This window comes from Bos indicus, chromosome 5 (assembly GCF_029378745.1).
Source record: "Bos indicus isolate NIAB-ARS_2022 breed Sahiwal x Tharparkar chromosome 5, NIAB-ARS_B.indTharparkar_mat_pri_1.0, whole genome shotgun sequence".
In the NCBI taxonomy this organism is placed as follows: domain Eukaryota; kingdom Metazoa; phylum Chordata; class Mammalia; order Artiodactyla; family Bovidae; genus Bos; species Bos indicus.
Genome location: NC_091764.1, coordinates 27260809 through 27278508, shown reverse-complemented (window position 1 = coordinate 27278508; position 17700 = coordinate 27260809). Strand labels below are relative to the sequence as shown.

At 47.3% G+C, this 17700-nt stretch overlaps 1 protein-coding gene and 1 pseudogene across 1 annotated transcript; one reads left to right on the top strand and one right to left on the bottom strand.

Annotated features, from left to right (window-relative positions):
- The first annotated feature begins 4219 nt into the window (after nt 1-4219).
- LOC139182980 (ADP-ribosylation factor-like protein 2-binding protein pseudogene) lies at nt 4220-4994 on the top strand (annotated as a pseudogene).
- Nucleotides 4995-8847: 3853 nt separating this feature from the next.
- LOC139182979 (keratin, type II cytoskeletal 2 oral-like) lies at nt 8848-17119 on the bottom strand. The gene is given in 10 exon segments (XM_070788703.1): nt 8848-9155; nt 9568-9602; nt 11234-11454; nt 12091-12216; nt 12324-12488; nt 13275-13370; nt 14075-14135; nt 15252-15300; nt 15303-15471; nt 16565-17119. Coding segments are annotated over 10 exon segments (1785 nt in total).
- Nucleotides 17120-17700: the final 581 nt, after the last annotated feature.

Below are 17700 nucleotides of genomic sequence, written 5' to 3'. Positions count from 1 at the left end.
GATCTCCTTGCAGTCCAAGGGACTCTCAAGAGTCTTCTCCAGCATCACTGTTCAAAAGCATCGATTCTTCAGCACTCAGCCTTCTTTATGGTCCAACTCTCATATCCATACGTGACTACTGGAAAAACCATAGCTTTGACTATATGGACTTTTGTCAGCAACTTGGTGTCTCTGCTTTTTAATATGCACTCGACATAAAAACTAATAGCTAATATTTTTAATTGCTCTCTTCTTCTGGTGTGCCTGTTTCTAGTGTTGCTCAGTGTGATCCTAGCCTCAAACAAGAGAAGATTAGCTTTTTATTTTTAAAACCCTCTCATCCCAATAATAAAGGAATTCAATTAAAAATTATAATCTAAGTTTTAAAAAAGGATTCTAATCACCCCATGATAAATATTCCCTAGCAGATGAAACAAAAAATAAAATGTGCTAAATTATCTAAGTTTTATTATCCATAAGAACTGTGAGAGAGAGTCTTTTGGGTGTTTTTGTTTTTGTCTTAAAGTAAACATAACAAAATGGACAAAGTCTGGGACTATTTTAAAGTTGAGCTTTGGAACAGACTTTATTTGATTTTAAGCAGAAAATCTGTGAGCAGATCCGAGCTAAAGGAGGGGCTGGGAGAAGTCAAGTTTATAAGGGAGCAATGGTGAGCATCAGCCTCCCAAAACAGAAGAGTCCCCTAGGCAGCTGGACCAGATTTCAGCACCAAGGACAGGGCAGGGCTCTGAATAAAAGTAGGCCTCTGCAGAGCCTGGCAGGCTACAGTCCGTGGGGTCACAAAAGAGTCAGACATGACTTAGAGACTAAATAACAACTGTCATCAAAAGGATTCCCAAGTGGTGCAGTAGTAAAGAGTCTACCTGCCAGTGCAGGAGACGCTAGAGGTGTGTGTTTGCCTGGCAGGGGCCATGGGATCGCAAAGAGTTGGACATGACTCAACATGCATGCATGCACGCTGCCATCAAAAATTAGAGACACCCCACTGCCCAAACTTATTGTGAGGAAGTAAAACTCCATATGTGTTATTAATAAAGCACGGAGGTTATAAGTAGGGATTCTGGGGTCCAACAACACTTGTTCAAACCCTGGCTCTACCACCTGCTAACTGTGACCTTTACCACAGTGTGAACTTTACCTCTCAGTGTAAAATGTGGATAAACACACCTACTTCATGGGACCATTATGAAGACTAAATGAGTTAGCCCCCAAATTCCCCTCCTATCCAGGCTGCCACATAACATTGAGCAGAGTTCCATGTGCTATACAGTAGTTCCTTGTTGGCTATCAATTTGAGATATAGCAGTGTATATGTGTCCATTCCAAACTCCTGAATGGATACATGTATATATATGCACCCACATATACATATGTATATATATGCATATCTGAGTCCCTTCACTGTTCACCTGGAACTATCACAGCATTGTTTGTTAATTGGCTGTATCCTGATACAAAATTTAAAAGTTAAAAAAAAAGACAGTGAGTTACACAGGGAATTCTCAAAACAATGTCTGGGCAGGTAAAAATTACTAAATAAAATTTTACTTCATTTACTGTTTTTCCAGAAACTTGAAATCTCAGGATATGAGGGGAAAAGGAGGTCCAAGTGTTGTAGCCAAAGTCTTGCCAGGAGGAGGGATGGCTGCCATTGAACCACAGGGAATGAGGATATAGCAGCTGCTTTTGACCACATTCTCCCACCACTCTGGCCCAAAGATCCAAGAGGGAGGTAAGGAAAGGCTGCCCCGGAGGTGGCCAGGCTGGGCACTGAAGTTAACCAGTTGGCTATTACTGAGCCATTTGGAATTCTTGGCCATGACTGAACCCTGAAGCCAGTATGTAAGATGTGCCAGTCTGGGGGTGTGGCCTGCCGTGAGATGGATCCAGAAAGAGTGACGCACATCATGGCAGTTGGACATATTACAAAGTCTGACACAGTTGACTTAACCCCAAAGACTCCCTCAGCACCCCTTCTCTCTCTCACTCACTCCACACACAACTGCTAATATAACTTCCTGCAGGCCACATTTCCTGTGTGCTGCCCTCTAATTTAGCAAACATCATGGGTCCCTTTTATTGCAAGCTCATAGAGCTAAATGCATCATTATGTATTGCATTTTAATGGAGATGAGAAACCAGAGAGGTGAGGGGAGGCAGGGCAGAGTTCATGGGCAAGGGAACTAAAGGAACTAATCGGATGGGGGTGGCCTCAGGGACAAACTCCTAGCTTGACAATGTCTATCTGGGCTTTAGCTTCCTGGCAGATGAGATCATAGTGTCATCAATCCTGGGAGAAAAAAAAAAACTATTGCAGAGAGGTGTGGCTAAGGGTAGGGAGAGTTTCTGCATCATCTATCAAGTCCCAGTCTCAATATTTGATGCATGACTGCTGGTCACTGCTGGTGATGGTCTCCATAGTCCTGGGTTCCGGTCATCAACTACAGGGCAACACTTGGAAATCCTTCTGAGAAAGTGTCATCCAGTCTCAGTCTCTGAGAAAGGACCGCCATTTTCCCTTTGCTTGTCCCATCTCCTCCTTATATAACCCCACCACCCTGCTCACCTTCTTCACAACCATGAAGTCATTCTTAGCCTCAGCACTTGTTAAACTCATCTGCATATCTACAAGGAAGGAGAAAGTTTATGCCCAAAGGACAGCTGAGTCAAAGTATGTGTGCATGTGCCCAGGGAAAGGTGTTTATCCCTGGAGATGGGCAATAATTATGGAAAGCTGAAACAAACTATTAGAAATACCTTAAGTCCTAGATTTTATTTGTACTTCCATCACAAAGGATTATTGTTGGCTGGCTAAGACCCTGCATCTTAATTATCAGTTTCTCAAGCAAAAAAGTGAATGAAATAAATTAAAGAACATTTAAATATGAACTGTGCTGGCCTTGACTGTGAGAAACCACATCTTTAATAAGGCAGAATGCTTGACTTGGAACAACCAAATGACTAGTGTTAATGGTGGGAGGGGTTATGGAGCTCTAGTGCACACATTTGCTAATTGCTCTCCCTAGCAGCCTGGAAACAGAGAAAACAGTAGGCATTTTTCTCTGTCAGCTAGCCAGACATTATTTCAGTGACCTTGGGCATCAGAGTGGGGTTCTCAGAAACTCAGCCAGTGGGAGAAAGAATGTCCAGAATGTACAAGAAAGGTAGGAGGAAGGATAGAGAAACTGATTCAATTAGCACATCAACCTCTGCTGTCAATTGTATAGCAGCAAGCCAAGGAAACCTACTCCCCTCTGAATCCCTACAGAACTTTCTAACGAATTCTTTGGTATATGTCCCTGGTCCTTCACCCCTTCAAGGATCTCAGAGTCTTCTCCACCCTACCTGGAGAACCAATTCTTACTAGAAGATAAGCATCCTCCCCATCCATATCCCAGGCAAACCCAATGCCCCATCCCACATCAGATTCCTGGGAAGCAAACTCTGAGATGGATTTGTGGGCAGAAAACATATGGGGAGTGCCCTTAGGATTAATGTTGTGAGGGAGGGAATGAAGCAGGATTGGCGTAGGGAGCTATCTACTACAGACCCCTAATCCCTTCAAAGCTGATTCCTGCTTATCTTTCTCTTAGCCTCACCCCACTCCTCATCTACCACTGCAGGCATGATTTTGGAGGTGGCCCTTCCACCAACTTGGTCCCAGTTTCCTGCAATCCTGTTAGCCTCCTCTGACCTCCCTCTCCCGGAACTAGGTTCTATCTTCCTGACCTCACCCCAGCTATTCTAAGAATCCCCACAGATAACTAATTATGGCTCAATGATGAATGTTTCTGGGATTCTGGACTCCTGAGTGGCTCAAGTGCTGTTGGAGTCCTTGCCTCAGACAAGCAGATTAATAAGAAAAACAAAATATGCACCCAAAGAGAAAATGGATTAAACAAAAGAAGAAAAAATTCACAGAAAGTGAAAGTTAAAGAATAAGCAGATTTATAATGTTCAACTTCATTACTAATCAAAGAGATGAAAATAAAACCTGAAAAAAACAGTGGAAAATTCAAAAATATCACAAAGTGATCATAAGACTGGAGAAACAAGAAATCGTATATTACTTATAAAAGTATCAATTGGCACAATGTTTCTAGACAGAAGTCTGACAATATAAATCAAAATTTTAAAGTGGCCTAGCAATTCCACATCTAGGAAGGTATCTTAAAGAATGAACGGATGAGTGCTCAGAGATATGTGTTCATTGCAGCAATGTTTATTACACTGGAAAATAATAGAAATAACATATGCATCAAGGTGCTATGCTACAAGCATATAACGGAATATTGCTCAGTCATTAAGAATGATGTCAGCCTTGGTTACAGGAAGCAGGGCGTGGTTCCGGAGGTCAGTAATGGGAGCCAAGTCCAGAGTGGTGGATGGGGCATAGAGTTCCGGGGTACGCTGCGCCAACCCAGACTCGGCTGGGCCCCAGACTGGTGAAAGGGCATGGAATGGATATAGCGGAAGTGACGGAAGTCTTGGAGGAAGAGAGTCTCGCAGTATCCACTTCTTCCACCGCTGAAGCTGAATTTGATGCTGTGGTTGGCTCTAGGGAGGACATGATCATGGATGCTGAATTCCAAGTACTGAAGAGAAATTTCATGGACAGATACTACCAGGAATTTAAAAACACGGAAGAGAATAAACTCACCTACCCGGCAATTTTTAACAAAAACCTTTCTTTCATAGAAAAGTATATTGAAAATCAGCTCCTGGAGCGGATACCTGGATACAACATGGCAATTTTCACCAGAACGTTAAAGCACCATAATGATGAAATGGTTCATGACGTATTCAACATGCTCACATGCACAGACTTTCCGGCATTTAAAGAGATGTTTCTAGAGTATAGAACAGAAAAAGAAGGCCGACGACTGGATTTATGCAGTGGTTTGGTGGTGACTTCCTTGTGCAAATCAGCTTCCCAGAACAACACGAAGCACCACCTCCTCTGTCCAGGCAGTGGAAGCCTTCTGATACCATGAGCCAAATCGTCTGGAAGAGGCTTCTGTTCGCGATGACAACAGAGTACATCTTGGAGAGACTAGCTCTGTTCTGCAGCATTTTGTTAATTTTAGATATTAATGGGTCAAAAAGATAATTACCTGACTCTCCCAGGACTTCTGCTTTTTCTGAAACACTTTTCCATTCAATAATCCCTGCTAAAGGGAATAACTTCTCATTGTGCTTTTGAGAGTCTGGCTGCTCTGGAGCAAGGCTGTGTCAAGCATTCCACCTGGAAGGCCCCTACCCCAGCATATATGTTCCTGTGTCAACAAAGTGGAATAATACCATGTCCCAAACACCAAACACCACAGGCGGGCTTTGCCTGAACCTTTGAGGTACTCATAGCTCCTTCACTTGGGTAAACCTTTCATGCAGTGGCCCCCTGTGTGGGATCTTTTATGATTTGGGCAGTACTTACGTAGGGTGTTAGAATATCTGCACCTGTCTTTAGAGTTCTGAAACTCTGTTTTCTGCCTGCCATCATGGGGAAATTAGAACTAGTTTTGGTTGTGGAAATAGACTGGAAAAGATTTCCTTTATCCAAAAGCTGCATGTGAGAATCAACTTCCTAGTCTTGGGTTTGCAGTTCTTCTATCACTGTCTTCTAGTTCTGATATAGACTCCGTGTTTTAAGAGAAACCTCTTTTTTTCTAGAATAGTTTTTGGAGAAAAATTGTAGATGAATATTCTAATTCATCTATTAGATTTGATCTTAGAATTTCTGTGATTAACCAGTTCAAATCTAAGTATTAAGTGCTTGTCATTTTTAGGTGTTAGTGCTATGATGGTGTTAGTGGTGTTACCAGTGTGATGTTGTTCCCTGGTGTTACTACTTTCCCTGATGCCAATGAATATATGCTATACTCTGTAAATAGACGAAAAGACATCCTTTTCTATAGTATATTAAGTGTATTTGTGCAAGTTCACTTAAAATCCTTCTGTATAAATCAGTTGGTTAGTTTCAGGTTGGGTTGGGAATGGTGGCGGTTGTGGTAGTAAGTCACTTCAGTCATGCCTAACTCTTTGCAACCCTGTGGACTGTAGCCCGCCAGTCTCCTCTGTCCATGGGGTTCTTCAGGCAGGAATACTAGAATGGGTTGCCCTGCCCTCCTCCAGGGGATCTTCCCAACCCAGGGATCGAACCTGCATCTCTTATGTCTCCTGCATTGGCAGGCAAATTCCTTACCACTATCACCACCTGGGAAGTCCTGCGTTGAGGATAGGTTTGGTAAAAATGTGATTCTTCAAGTTCTGCACTCCCAAGTCTATTCTTCTTCCTATCAAAATCAAGTTCCACTGGTCTAAACCAGCCAGAGAAAGAAGGGAGCTTTGATTTTTGATCTTCCATCTAGGTTTGGTTTAGGAAAATGTTTGGTAGAATATTACAGACCAGAAAACATGTATATCACACCTCTAGATAGAAAAAAAAAATAGTAGTTTAAACTCTATTTAAAAACTCTCTCTTCCTCCCAGGCCGGCTCCAGGCTTCCTCTCCCAGTCTTTCACTACCTCCCTCAAGAGCCGCCTCTGCCAACTCTTCTCGAAAGAGTTCACAAGAGGGTCCTAGGTCCTCCCTGTAACTTTCAGCTCCATCCTGCCTTGCAGTGTGATCTATCCCATCTTCCTGGGAGGAGGGAGGTTCTGTTCTTATTCATTTCAATTCATTCTTTCAACTGACCACCAAACTTTTACTCAGTGCCCCACACCCTGTGCAGGGCCCTGAGACAGCACACCACACCAAGATTTCCACACATGGAGCAGATGGATAAAGAGACTACAGAGACTCATGGAACTCTGTTCAGTGTTATGCAGCAGCCTGGATGGGATGGGAGTTTGGGGGGGGTGGAATGGATACACATATATGTATGGCTGAGTCCCTTTGCTGCTCACCTGAAACTACCACAGTGTTTTGTTAATTGGCTATAATCCAATACAAAATTAAAAGTTTAAAAAGAGAGACTGCAGTGGCTACCCTCAACCCTGCTGCTCCAGTGTAGTGAAAAGCTGGTTTAATCCAGGACTCTTTTCAGTAAACTAAGCAACACATGGAGCAGAGCATCTGGGGTGTTTTCCTAAGATTAGTGAAGTTTCTTGGAATGTCTCTAAAGGGCCAGTAAGGGCAGTAATCCAGAATGGCCTGCCCTGCTCCCAAAATCCCCAGAGCTGTGCCAGGGATAAATGGGAAAGAGAGCTACCTCCTGCCTGTAGACCTTAAAAAGATGGGCATAGATTTACTGAACTCTCAAGTGTAGGAACTTTGAAATATCTCCTTCTCCAGAGCTGCTATACTTGGGGTGAACCCAGGAGATCACATCAGGCTGTAGAACATGAATCTTGAGCAATCTCCTGGTAATCTTGGACCATCAGACAAATGTACCATTGCCTTATTAGTCCAGCTCTGATCTCACTTCTGGGTGGTAATGCATGACTTACAGTGACTTACAAACCAGAGTTTTATCACACTCAAAGACCTGCAGAAGGGATTGGTTTGGCAGGTGGGGAAAGGAATGAGACTCTAATTGCCATCTCCACGGACTCTCTCAGTCTCTCTGGTTTCCATCAGTGGCTCTCTTATTACCCTGATCCTTCCTGGGTTTGCGATTCAGCTTTCTGAGAATGACTGGGAAATGTTGGTGGAAGGGTAAACACGCACCTTTCCCACTCATAATTTTACATCTATCTGGTGTGAGCCTCACTAGTGTAGCACTCCTGCCTCTTACCTGAAAGAAAGTGGAAGTGTTAGTGTCTCAGTTATGTCTGACTCTTTGCAACCCCATGGATGAGGTTCTTCTGTTCATAGAATTCTCCAGGCAAGAATACTGGAGTGGGTTGCCATTCCCTTCACCAGGGGATCTTCCTGACCCCGAGATCAAACCTGGGTCTCCCACGTTGCAGGCTGATTCTTTACCATCTGAACCACCAGGGAAACCCTTGCCTCTTACCTGGAAGGAACCAAATCCCACTGGAATCTATTACATCGATGAACTGCAAAACACTCCTTTACCAAGACTGGGTCTCAGAGGCCCAGTGGGGACAAAAGGGTGGGTGGGAAGGCCTCCTTGGGAGTGGGCAGTCCCCACTGAAGCAACATACTCTTGACCAGTCCTATCACAAGAACACAACCAAATGGATAGAGGAGAAGCCAAGACTATGCAGTGTCCTTTACACCCACTACTAACCTAAGAAATCGCCATCCATACCTGATTTCCATCTATTCTTGGACCTTGGTTTATTCTGTGACTCCTTGAAAGCCAAATACCAGAATATGAAATACAGTGCAATTTATTGGGAAAAGAAAGTACAACAACCATCAGCAGAGAATCCACAGCTCAGGGAATTAAGGTGCCAGAGGTGAGTCAGGATATGATGTCCAGATGTGGGGCGGGAACCCTGAGAACCAACGGTCCAGAGATCTTAACCATTTACCCTCTAGCAGCAGCCCCACTGCACTGCCCTCCTCAGGCAGGGGCTGAAACATTCCAGCCTCAGACCATCAACTCCCAAGAGAGATGGCCCAGGGAGGGAACAGGCCAGGCTGGGAAGACCCACACTTGTCTGGGCTGAGGTGTTGCTGTCCAAAGTCAGGGGCCTTTACAAAAGTGCATCTAGGGCATCATCATCCCAGACTAGCAGCTGGACCTCCCAGGCCTAGGAGAGGTCTTGGGGATGGAGGAGCCAGGAAGTTCAACCGCTTCTCCCAGGAGCTTGAGGAAAAGCAAGGTTGGGGTTGGCATTTGTCCATGCCAAGCAGAGAGGGGAGTACTGTCCCAAGCTAAGGGGAAACCAGTGGGCATGGAGATTGCCACCCCACCCCACCCCCGCAACAAAGGATCACTTGCAAAGCTGGTTTGAGCTGGTGGTCTGAGTGAAGCAGAGGGTGGTGCCGCCCCCACCGCCAGACCTGTAGCCAGTGCTTCCTGAGCTCTGGATGCAGCTCTGGTTCACAGAGCCGCTGCTCCCATTGCTGCAGGCCGGGGAGCCCCCGCCGCTGCCTCTGCCCCTACCGCTGCCACCGCTGACTCCTCTGTAGCTGCCACCGCCGCCTCTGTAGCCACTGCCACTGCCACCAGTGACCTCTCCAAATCCCCCACGGCCTCCACCAGGGCTGGTGCCTGTGCTGGTGACGTTGCTGACCACCGCTAAGGAAAACAAGCACTGGACTCAGGCTCAGGCCCTGGGCCTGTACCACCCTGCTTGGCTGTGTGACTCAGAGAAAGTTACTCAACTTCTCTGAGGCCTCAGTGGGCAAACAGCAGGAGTGAGCCCTGGCCCTCTGGTTCCCTTCCCCAGGAATAAGAGCCAGAAGTATCCATAGGAATTTCTGGTTCTCCAGCCTAAGGAATTCCCTGGGACCACAGGGGCTTCAGCTCTGGCCTGCCAGGTGGTCAAGTTCCAGTAGGAGCAGAGTAGTGTGGCCATTGCCTGAGACCCTGGACACTTTGGTGGCCTGGCCGCCTCGCATGGGTCAGGCTCTCCCACCCAAATGTCAGTCAGGATGTTTCTAGTTGCCCTTTCTGCATCCCAGGGAGAAAGTTTTGAAAGGCTACTTACAAATGCACACAGCACTCTGACACTCTCCAGACATTCTAAAAAAGCAAGAGGAGATGAGGATTATTTCTGCAATGAGTCCTTAGATGAAGAGCTCAGGGTTCATAACCCTGGGAGCCATGTCCTCCCTTTTGCCCTCGTAGGGGTCAAGCTCCCAAAAGAAGAAAGGCTATTCTGAGTCTGTTTCCAGACACAGATCTCCCCAGGAAAAGGGGCTGCTGCAGGGAAGTAAGGCTTCCAGCAGCTCCACCAATCACCGTCTCTCCATCTTCCCATCATCTTTCACTAATTTCCCAAATTATCTTCCAGACACACTACTCATCACTCAACACCCCCTTGATTAGCCCATCCTCATCTCTCCTCTGCTGCTGAGACCATCTTCCCACCTTAGCTATGCCCTTCCCCTCCTTCACCCAGGCCTGGCTTTCTTATTCCTACAGCTCTTCTTCCGGGAAGCCTTCCCCAGTGAGCCCTCCTGGGGTGGTGGTGGCAGTAATGGTTATTCAAGAAGGATAATATGTGAGAGGGGCCGACACTCAACACATGATGGAAATGTCCTGCCCACTCTCCCCATCTTCCCGTGCCTCATTCTTGTTCACGGAACAGGCATGACCACATGTTTGAGCAGACACGGAACGTGTCCACACGCCTTGCCACTGTGGCCCCCACTGGTGTCGCTGTCTCCTTGCACATCCCACACTTCCCAATGCATGCAGCACCATCTGCACTCTCACTCCTTTTCTTAGAGACGTAAGAAATCCTTAAGTTTTCTTCTCACATGTGAGTTCTGCTTCCTCCATCAGATTGGGAGCTGCCTGAAGACAGAGGCTCTGAACACAGGATTCATGGAGCAGCTAGTCATTAGAAGGATCTTTCAATTCTTGACACCCCTTTGGCATTTGACATCCACTCACTGAGCCCTTATCTGCTACTTGATATTGTGTTATTTTTCCAGAGTATGTATGTATCAGCCACCTTCCCATATAGACTCAGCCTCAGGGATGCAGGTGTTCTAGGACTGTCTATACTGAGCTGTCCAGCATGGTAACCACTCCCCACCTGAAGCTATTTTATTTAAATTAAATTAAATATAAAACTCAGCTGCACGCGCCAGGTTTCGTGTGCTCAAGTGGCCAAGGGCTACTATATTAGATAGCACAGATATAGGCCATTGTCATCATCCGAGAAAAGTCCAGTGGACAGCACTATAACTTTTATTATAAGCCCAAAGGACTTTCCCTTCCACCTGCATACAGTGAGGCTCAACAGAGGTGTTTAGTCATTCAGTCGTGTCTGACTCTTTGCGACCCCATGGACTGCAGCACACCAGGCTTCCCTGTCCTTTGCTATCTCCTGGAGTTTACTCAAACTCATGTCCATTGAGTCAGTGATTCTATCCAACTATCTCATCCCCTGTCGCCCAACAGAGATATGTAATGCAATATTGATGTCTAAGGTAAATCAAAGTGTGAGATAAGTTTGATTGTCTGTATATACATATATATAGATATAGAGAGAGAGAGAGAGAGAGTGGGGCCTGAATCCTCAACTCTGTCATTCAGGAGATTCCTTACCTATTGTCCTCTCCCTATAACCTTGTTCCCTTTCTCCACTATCAAAGGTCACTCTGAACTCACTTCTGGAGGATAATGACCCCACAGCCCCTCACCTGCACTCCTCACTCTCCAGCAGCTTGTGGTTGGTAGCGATCTCCACATCCAAGGCCAGTTTGATATTCATCAACTCCTGGTAGTCACGCACCAGCTGGGCCAGGTCATCCTTGGCCTGCTGAAGGGCATCCTGCAGTTCTTGGATCTTGGCGTTGGCATCCTTGAGGGCCAGCTCCCCACGCTGCTCAGCATCAGCAATAGCGTTCTGCAGGTTGGCATTCTAGGAAAGAGGGAGTTAAGAGAATGTCTAGCCTAGTGACCGGAAAGCAAACAGCTGATCTTTCCAACATCTCTTACCCATCCAAGAAATTCCTCCCTTTCCCTTCCTCCCCTTCTTAGAAATTCAGTGGCGCATACTCAGAAAACAGAAGTCAGTTTCACAGTTGGTTCAGTCTTCTTCGGCCCTTTTAAATTAACTCATGTCTCATCAAGAAAAGGAACACCGATTTGCTGGTTAAGGTGGAGGTAGTCTGGTAAGTGGTTCTTTTTTTTTAAGATTGTTATAATCACTTCATTCTAGTGATACAAATTAGTCTTCAAGGTTACATGAAGTGCGTGATAAATAGCTCATTGAGGGCAGATCCTACTGAGAGCTGAGTGTTTAAGACCACCCTTACAGTTGGAAGATTTGCTGCTGGGCAAACCAGAATGGACAACTGTCTCTCCTTAGGGAGCCTTCTGAGAAGCCCAGCCTTGGGGAGGAGAATCGAGGAGAACAGAGTGTCCCAGAGACCAGGCTGTCCCACAGGCAACCACAAAAGAACTGAGAAGGCCTGTGGCAGAAGCCCAGCTGTTGCTTCTCCTCCTCCCCAGGGCGCAGAAGACCTCCAGGACTTTCCACTCAGCCCAGACCCACCTGCTTCTTGACATTCTCAATCTCAGCCCGCAGCCTCGGGATCATCCGGTTGAGCTCCATGATCTCGTTCTTGGTGTTCTTCAGGTCATCCCCATGCCTTCCAGCCTTGTTCTCCAGCTCTCCAAGCTGACAGAAGAGAAACCCATCATCACAACTTTGCAAACTGTTGGAGCACTTTTGATGGAGGTCAGCGGACCTCCAGCTAGAGTGTGGGAACAGAGGAGAGCTCCCACCTTGGTCTGGTACAGGGCCTCGGCCTCGGCCTTGCTCTTCTGGGCGATGTCCTCGTACTGGGCCTTGACCTCACTGATGATGCTGTCCAGGTCCAGGCAGCGGTTGTTGTCCATGGACATGACCACGGACATGTCATTAAGGTGATTCTGCATCTGGGTCAGTTCCTGTGGGAAACATGGGGCTCACTTTCACCTCTCCTGGCCTCAAGAGATGCTGAGAATAAAGAAGTCCATGAGTCTTCTACCCCCACAACAAGGGGGCCAGGAGTGGGAGAGTTAGAAATACCAGCTTCCATTTCAGGCCCAGCTACAGCCAAAAGGATATCAGACAATAAAATAAAAGAAAAAAGGAACAACACCTATATAATAAGATTGTCGGCCTGAAAGTATCAGTCAGTGAACCCTACTGGGTGGGTTTCCAGGGGACTGCAGTAAGGAGGGGTCCTCTGGAAGAGCTCACTGTGGTACTGGGTTAGGAGCCAGAGGGTTAGAGGCAACTACAAAGGGTAAGTAGGGGACAGAGAGGGACCCTGGTCCTGTGAGCCAGGTCCAGGCAACCATGAGGAGTTAAGTTGGCATTCCCTGGGTGGAGTAGAGCTGAGGTCTGAGCCCTACTGCTGGTTTCGTGAGTGTCCTGCCATGTGCGTGCATGTGCCCAGTCGCTCAGTTGCATCTGACTCTTGGTGACTGCATGGACTGTAGCCCTCCAGGCTCCTCTGTCCATGGGATTCTCCAGGCAAGAATACCAGAGTGGGTTGCCATGCCCTTCTCCAGGGCGTCTTCCCTACCCAGGTATCAAACCCGCATCTCCTGCATTGCAGGCAGATTCTTTACCACTGAGCCACCTAGGAAGCCCCATCCTGCCACGTGACTGTCCCCTGATGTCACACTTGGGAAGCATGCTTGGAAAGATACAAGAAGGCTCTGGGGCTTGGACGACCAAGGAATCACCATCTCATAGAGGGTCCTCAGGAAGTTGAGTTCATCTGTCAGGCCATCCACCTTGGCTTGAAGCTCCACCTTGTTCATGAAGGCTGCATCCATGTCCTAAAAAAAAGGAAGGGAGGAGGGCAGTCAGAAACCCAGAAGAAGGTGACCGTCTGCTCCCCTCCACCCACAGCGCTGTTCTGAGTCTTCATTGTTCTTCTTTGCCCCGCCCCCATTCCTCTTTCTAATTATGACTTCTCTTTTTTGAAAAAAAGGAAAAGTGTTTTTCTTCCTTTTAATTGCCTTGGCCAATCAAATCCCAATGCTTTGACAAAACATACACCCCATCAGCCAGGTACGGAGTAAGGGTAGCAAAATCACATTTATCCAATATGTGACTTTAGTTAGGTAGGACCAAAAACCCAGCCTCTTGAAGAGAAAGGAAGGCATTCTTCTCACAACTTCATCCTTATGATGACTGGCTGACACAAGCTATCAGTATTTGCTGATTGTTTTTATTAATAACATCCAGGGTACACTTGTAGGCTGAAAACCTTGATTCAATGCTATAGATAAAGCCTGCATTATTATTTCACATCACCAATCAGCTCATCGGTCACATTATAAGATGTCGTCTCCACCAGCAACATACTCAGAGCAGCTTCCTTCATCAAACTCCTCATTCCCCAAAAATGCAAGAAAAGATGTAAACAGCCCACAGAGCATAGGGTCACAGGGCCCCAGAGAAGTTGGCTCTGCTCTCCCTCCTGGGGGGTCCACACCCAGAAAGGGAGCCAAGGTCCCCATTGTCCCAGATTCCTCACCTTCTTGAGCCCCACAAACTCATTCTCTGCAGCAGTAAGCTTGTTGATCTCATCTTCATACCTGGGACAGAAAGAGCCACATGTTTGGACATTCATATTTCAGAAGTTGGAAAAAACAAAAAAAGAGCCTCCTAAGAACTCAGGCAGAATCTCCTCACCAAGGGACGGGACCAGCTTCAAGGGTGTGCGACCCGTGCAGTTATACAGAGCCCTGGGTTCAGAAGGTCCTTATGTTTGGTTTAAAGCTCTGTTGACCCAGTCTTTAAATTCTTAATAATTTTTTGACAAGGGCCCTGAGTTTTCATTTCACACTGAACCCCCAAACTGATGTAGCCAGTCCTGCCTAGAGGCCTTTTGGAGCTCAGGCCACTGCCTCGACCACCTCCTTCTAGGTCTGAGTGACATGCCAAGGAGTGCCAGGCAGGGGAGGGGAAGGCTTCGAGGAGCCCAGCTCTAGAGACATCACGAAGCACGTGGGCAGATAAGCCCAGAGAGGTATTTGCTCAGGCTGGCTGTTTCAACCTCTGTTTTCTCTGTTTCTCTTTTCATTAATCTGAGCAGGTGCCCACAAGCTTGTGCATATGGAGTGGAATGGGGCCTCCCCAGAACAGGCTTTCCCCTTCTTGCAGGTCCTGACCCCTAGGGATGTCTAGACCCCCTTCCCATCTTGAGAGGTCCTGTTTACCTCTTGCAGACCTCAGAGAATGTCAGCCATAATTACAGACACGCAAGAGAGAGCTGACTGAAGCTGCAGAAATGGGACTGGGCTGGACACATTGGAAGAGCACTTTACAGCAGTCTGCCTGGAACCTGGGACCTGCCCCACCCACCAGTTCAGAATCTAGGACCAGAGCAGGGGAATTTGCATTTTTGATGGGTTTCCAGGGTGTTGCCTTGGTACAGTAAAGTGTGGAGGGCCCTCCAGTCTGAAGGACTTTGAACTCTGGGAGGACTCTCTCATCCATCTGGGCTGGTGTAGAAGGGCCCTGCCTGGAGAGTGACAAATCTGGCATCATCAGCCACTTGGAAGTCTCAGTCCTCAACCCTCTCACATACTCAATAAATCCATCCACAAGTCCTGACTGAAGGTACAGTCAGGAACAGTTAAAAATCCTCAGTTGGGACCACACCTCACTGCTAATCCCAAGAGGGGAAACTCCCCAGCTGGGGCCCTCACTTCTTTCTGAAGTCTTCCACCAGGTCCTGCATGTTCCTTAGCTCTCCTTCCCCTTCTCTGCCAGGGCCAAATCCAGCTGCCTGCGCAGGCAGTTGATGTAGCTTTCAAATAAAGGCTCCAGGCCTCCGGAGCCCAAGCTGGAGCCCAAGCCCGCAGTCCACTGCTGGAGCAGGTCCCATTTGGTTTCCAGGACCTTGTTCTGCTGTTCCAGGAACCGCACCTGTAGCAGGGGAGGTACAGAAAGAGTCAGCTTCTTGAGTTGGGCAGGTGGGGCCATCCAACCCAAAGGGTTCCATATGTGGAAACTCAACCCGGTCATCCAATCTTCAAGAGCCTGTTTTTTCAGGAATTTTAGAAGGATGAGGGTTTAGAAAAGGAGGAAGAGATACATTGAGTGCTTCCTGAATGCTGTTTTCACATAGTCTAACTCATTTAACCCTCCCATACAACTACCTATAAAGGGTGTTGTCCCCATTTTGTAGATAAGGAAACTGAGGCTCCATGTGCTTAAATAAGTTGCCCAAAGTAAGGTGACTACTAAGTGACAAAACTAAGAGACAAACCCAGCCCTCATCAAGTCTACTGGAATCCTTCAGCATACGCCTAAAGGAGACCTGCACAGACGAAGGTGTTTCTCATCATCTTTTAAAGGAAAGCTTTTTTACCTCCCTTCAAGCAGGGAAAATAGTCAACAAGGTTTAACTTTTGCTAAATTTTTCTTATTCTCCTTAATTGTTTCCCCTTTCAGTTACTCAGCTTCCAGCTAACTTCAGTTTAACTTCAAATCCCAGGCTCTTTCCTTCACATCAAGCATACCTTTCCCTGCCCGAGTATGGACAGCTTGGTGTAATGTGGGCTGAAGCATAGCATCATCTAGAAGGTAAGTCAATTGCCACTACTCATCACCGAGAGGCAGTCCTGAGATTCCTCCTAATACAGGTTTGGTTGTCAGCTAGTTTGGATTACCAAGCAATTGCTCCTCAAGAGTCACTGAAAGTTAGCTATAATAATTTTGTGGTTAATGCCCCTTTCTTAAAAAGAGCTAAGAGCATTCCTGGACTCTCACTTCACTTTCCTGGGCCCTATCCAAAAAAGAAAATCAGGAGATGAAACCCTTCTCCCATTTCACAACTGGGAAAACAGGGCCTGCAGAGCAAGAGAGGCATACTGACTGTCCTGTGGGGGCCAAGGTAGAACCAGCACAAGAAGCTGGAGCCCCTGCCTCTAAACCTGGCAGGTCCCATGGGCTTCTTCCTATACCATCCCCCTGGGCAGCCCAACCCCTCCAGGACACCTCTGGGCTTTGCCCTCACTTTGTCCATGAATGAGGCGAACTTGTTGTTGAGGATCTTGATCTGCTCCCTCTCCTGGGCCTTTACTTGCCCAATCTGGGGATCGATCTCCACATTGAGGGGCTGCAAGAGGCTCTGGTTGATGGTCACTTCCTGGATTCCCCCAGGGCAGACACTAGAGCCATAGCTACCAGGCCCACCAAAGCTACTAGTCCCTCCAAAGCCACCAACCCCTCCATAACCACTGCCCATTCCTCTGACTCCACAAATGCTACCCCCATAACCACCTCCATAATCACCTCCATAGCCACTGATGCAGCTGCTGCGCCCTCCCCCAAAGCCACCAGCCCAGGAGCCAGCCACGCTGATGGAGATGCTCTTATTGCCACCCAGGTTGTAGAGACTGCGACTGCCAAAGCCGCCTGCTCTGCTCCGGGACCCACAGACCCCTGTGCCAGCTCCTCCAGAGCGGGCCACACAGCTCATCCTGCTGCTGCTGCAGGGGACCACGGCAGAGCAGACAGAGAAGCCCTGGCTCCCTCCACTGATGGATTTCTTGCAGACTTGTCTGTTCATGGTGAGAGAGCTCAAAGGCAAGCTAGCAATCACTTAGCAGGAGCTGCAAGAGGGATGAGGACAGAGGATGGGGACAACAGAGGAGACTGGTCTTTATATACCAAGGAGTTTGGCTTGGAAGAAGGAGAGGCAAGCAATTAGCTGAGAGTCATCTTGGGTTTGGTTTGCCTCCCAGGCAATAAGTTACTTGCACTTTGCAAACACACCTCAAAAATAATCCCCCGGACCAAAGTGACTTTGCTTTCTTGGCTTAATCATCCAAACGCCTCAGTTGACAAAGGACTGGAGCTCTCCTCCCTCCATGGGTTTCCTCAAGGCTCTCAGGGAACTCAAACAGCACCTGATCCAGCAGGATGAATGGGGGTTTGATACCAGAGGGTCAGGAGCTACTGAACTCTGTGACACCAGGCTAAGGACCAGACAACATTTTCCAGGTGACCTGAGTCCCTCCCTGCATGCAGACTGCCACCACTCCATGGCATGTCTGTGATACTTCAAAGAAATATCCAGAGGAGGGCTTAGGTTGGAGAGGATAGAGGGCTGAGAGGTACACTGACCCCACAAGGATCCACTCTGGCACC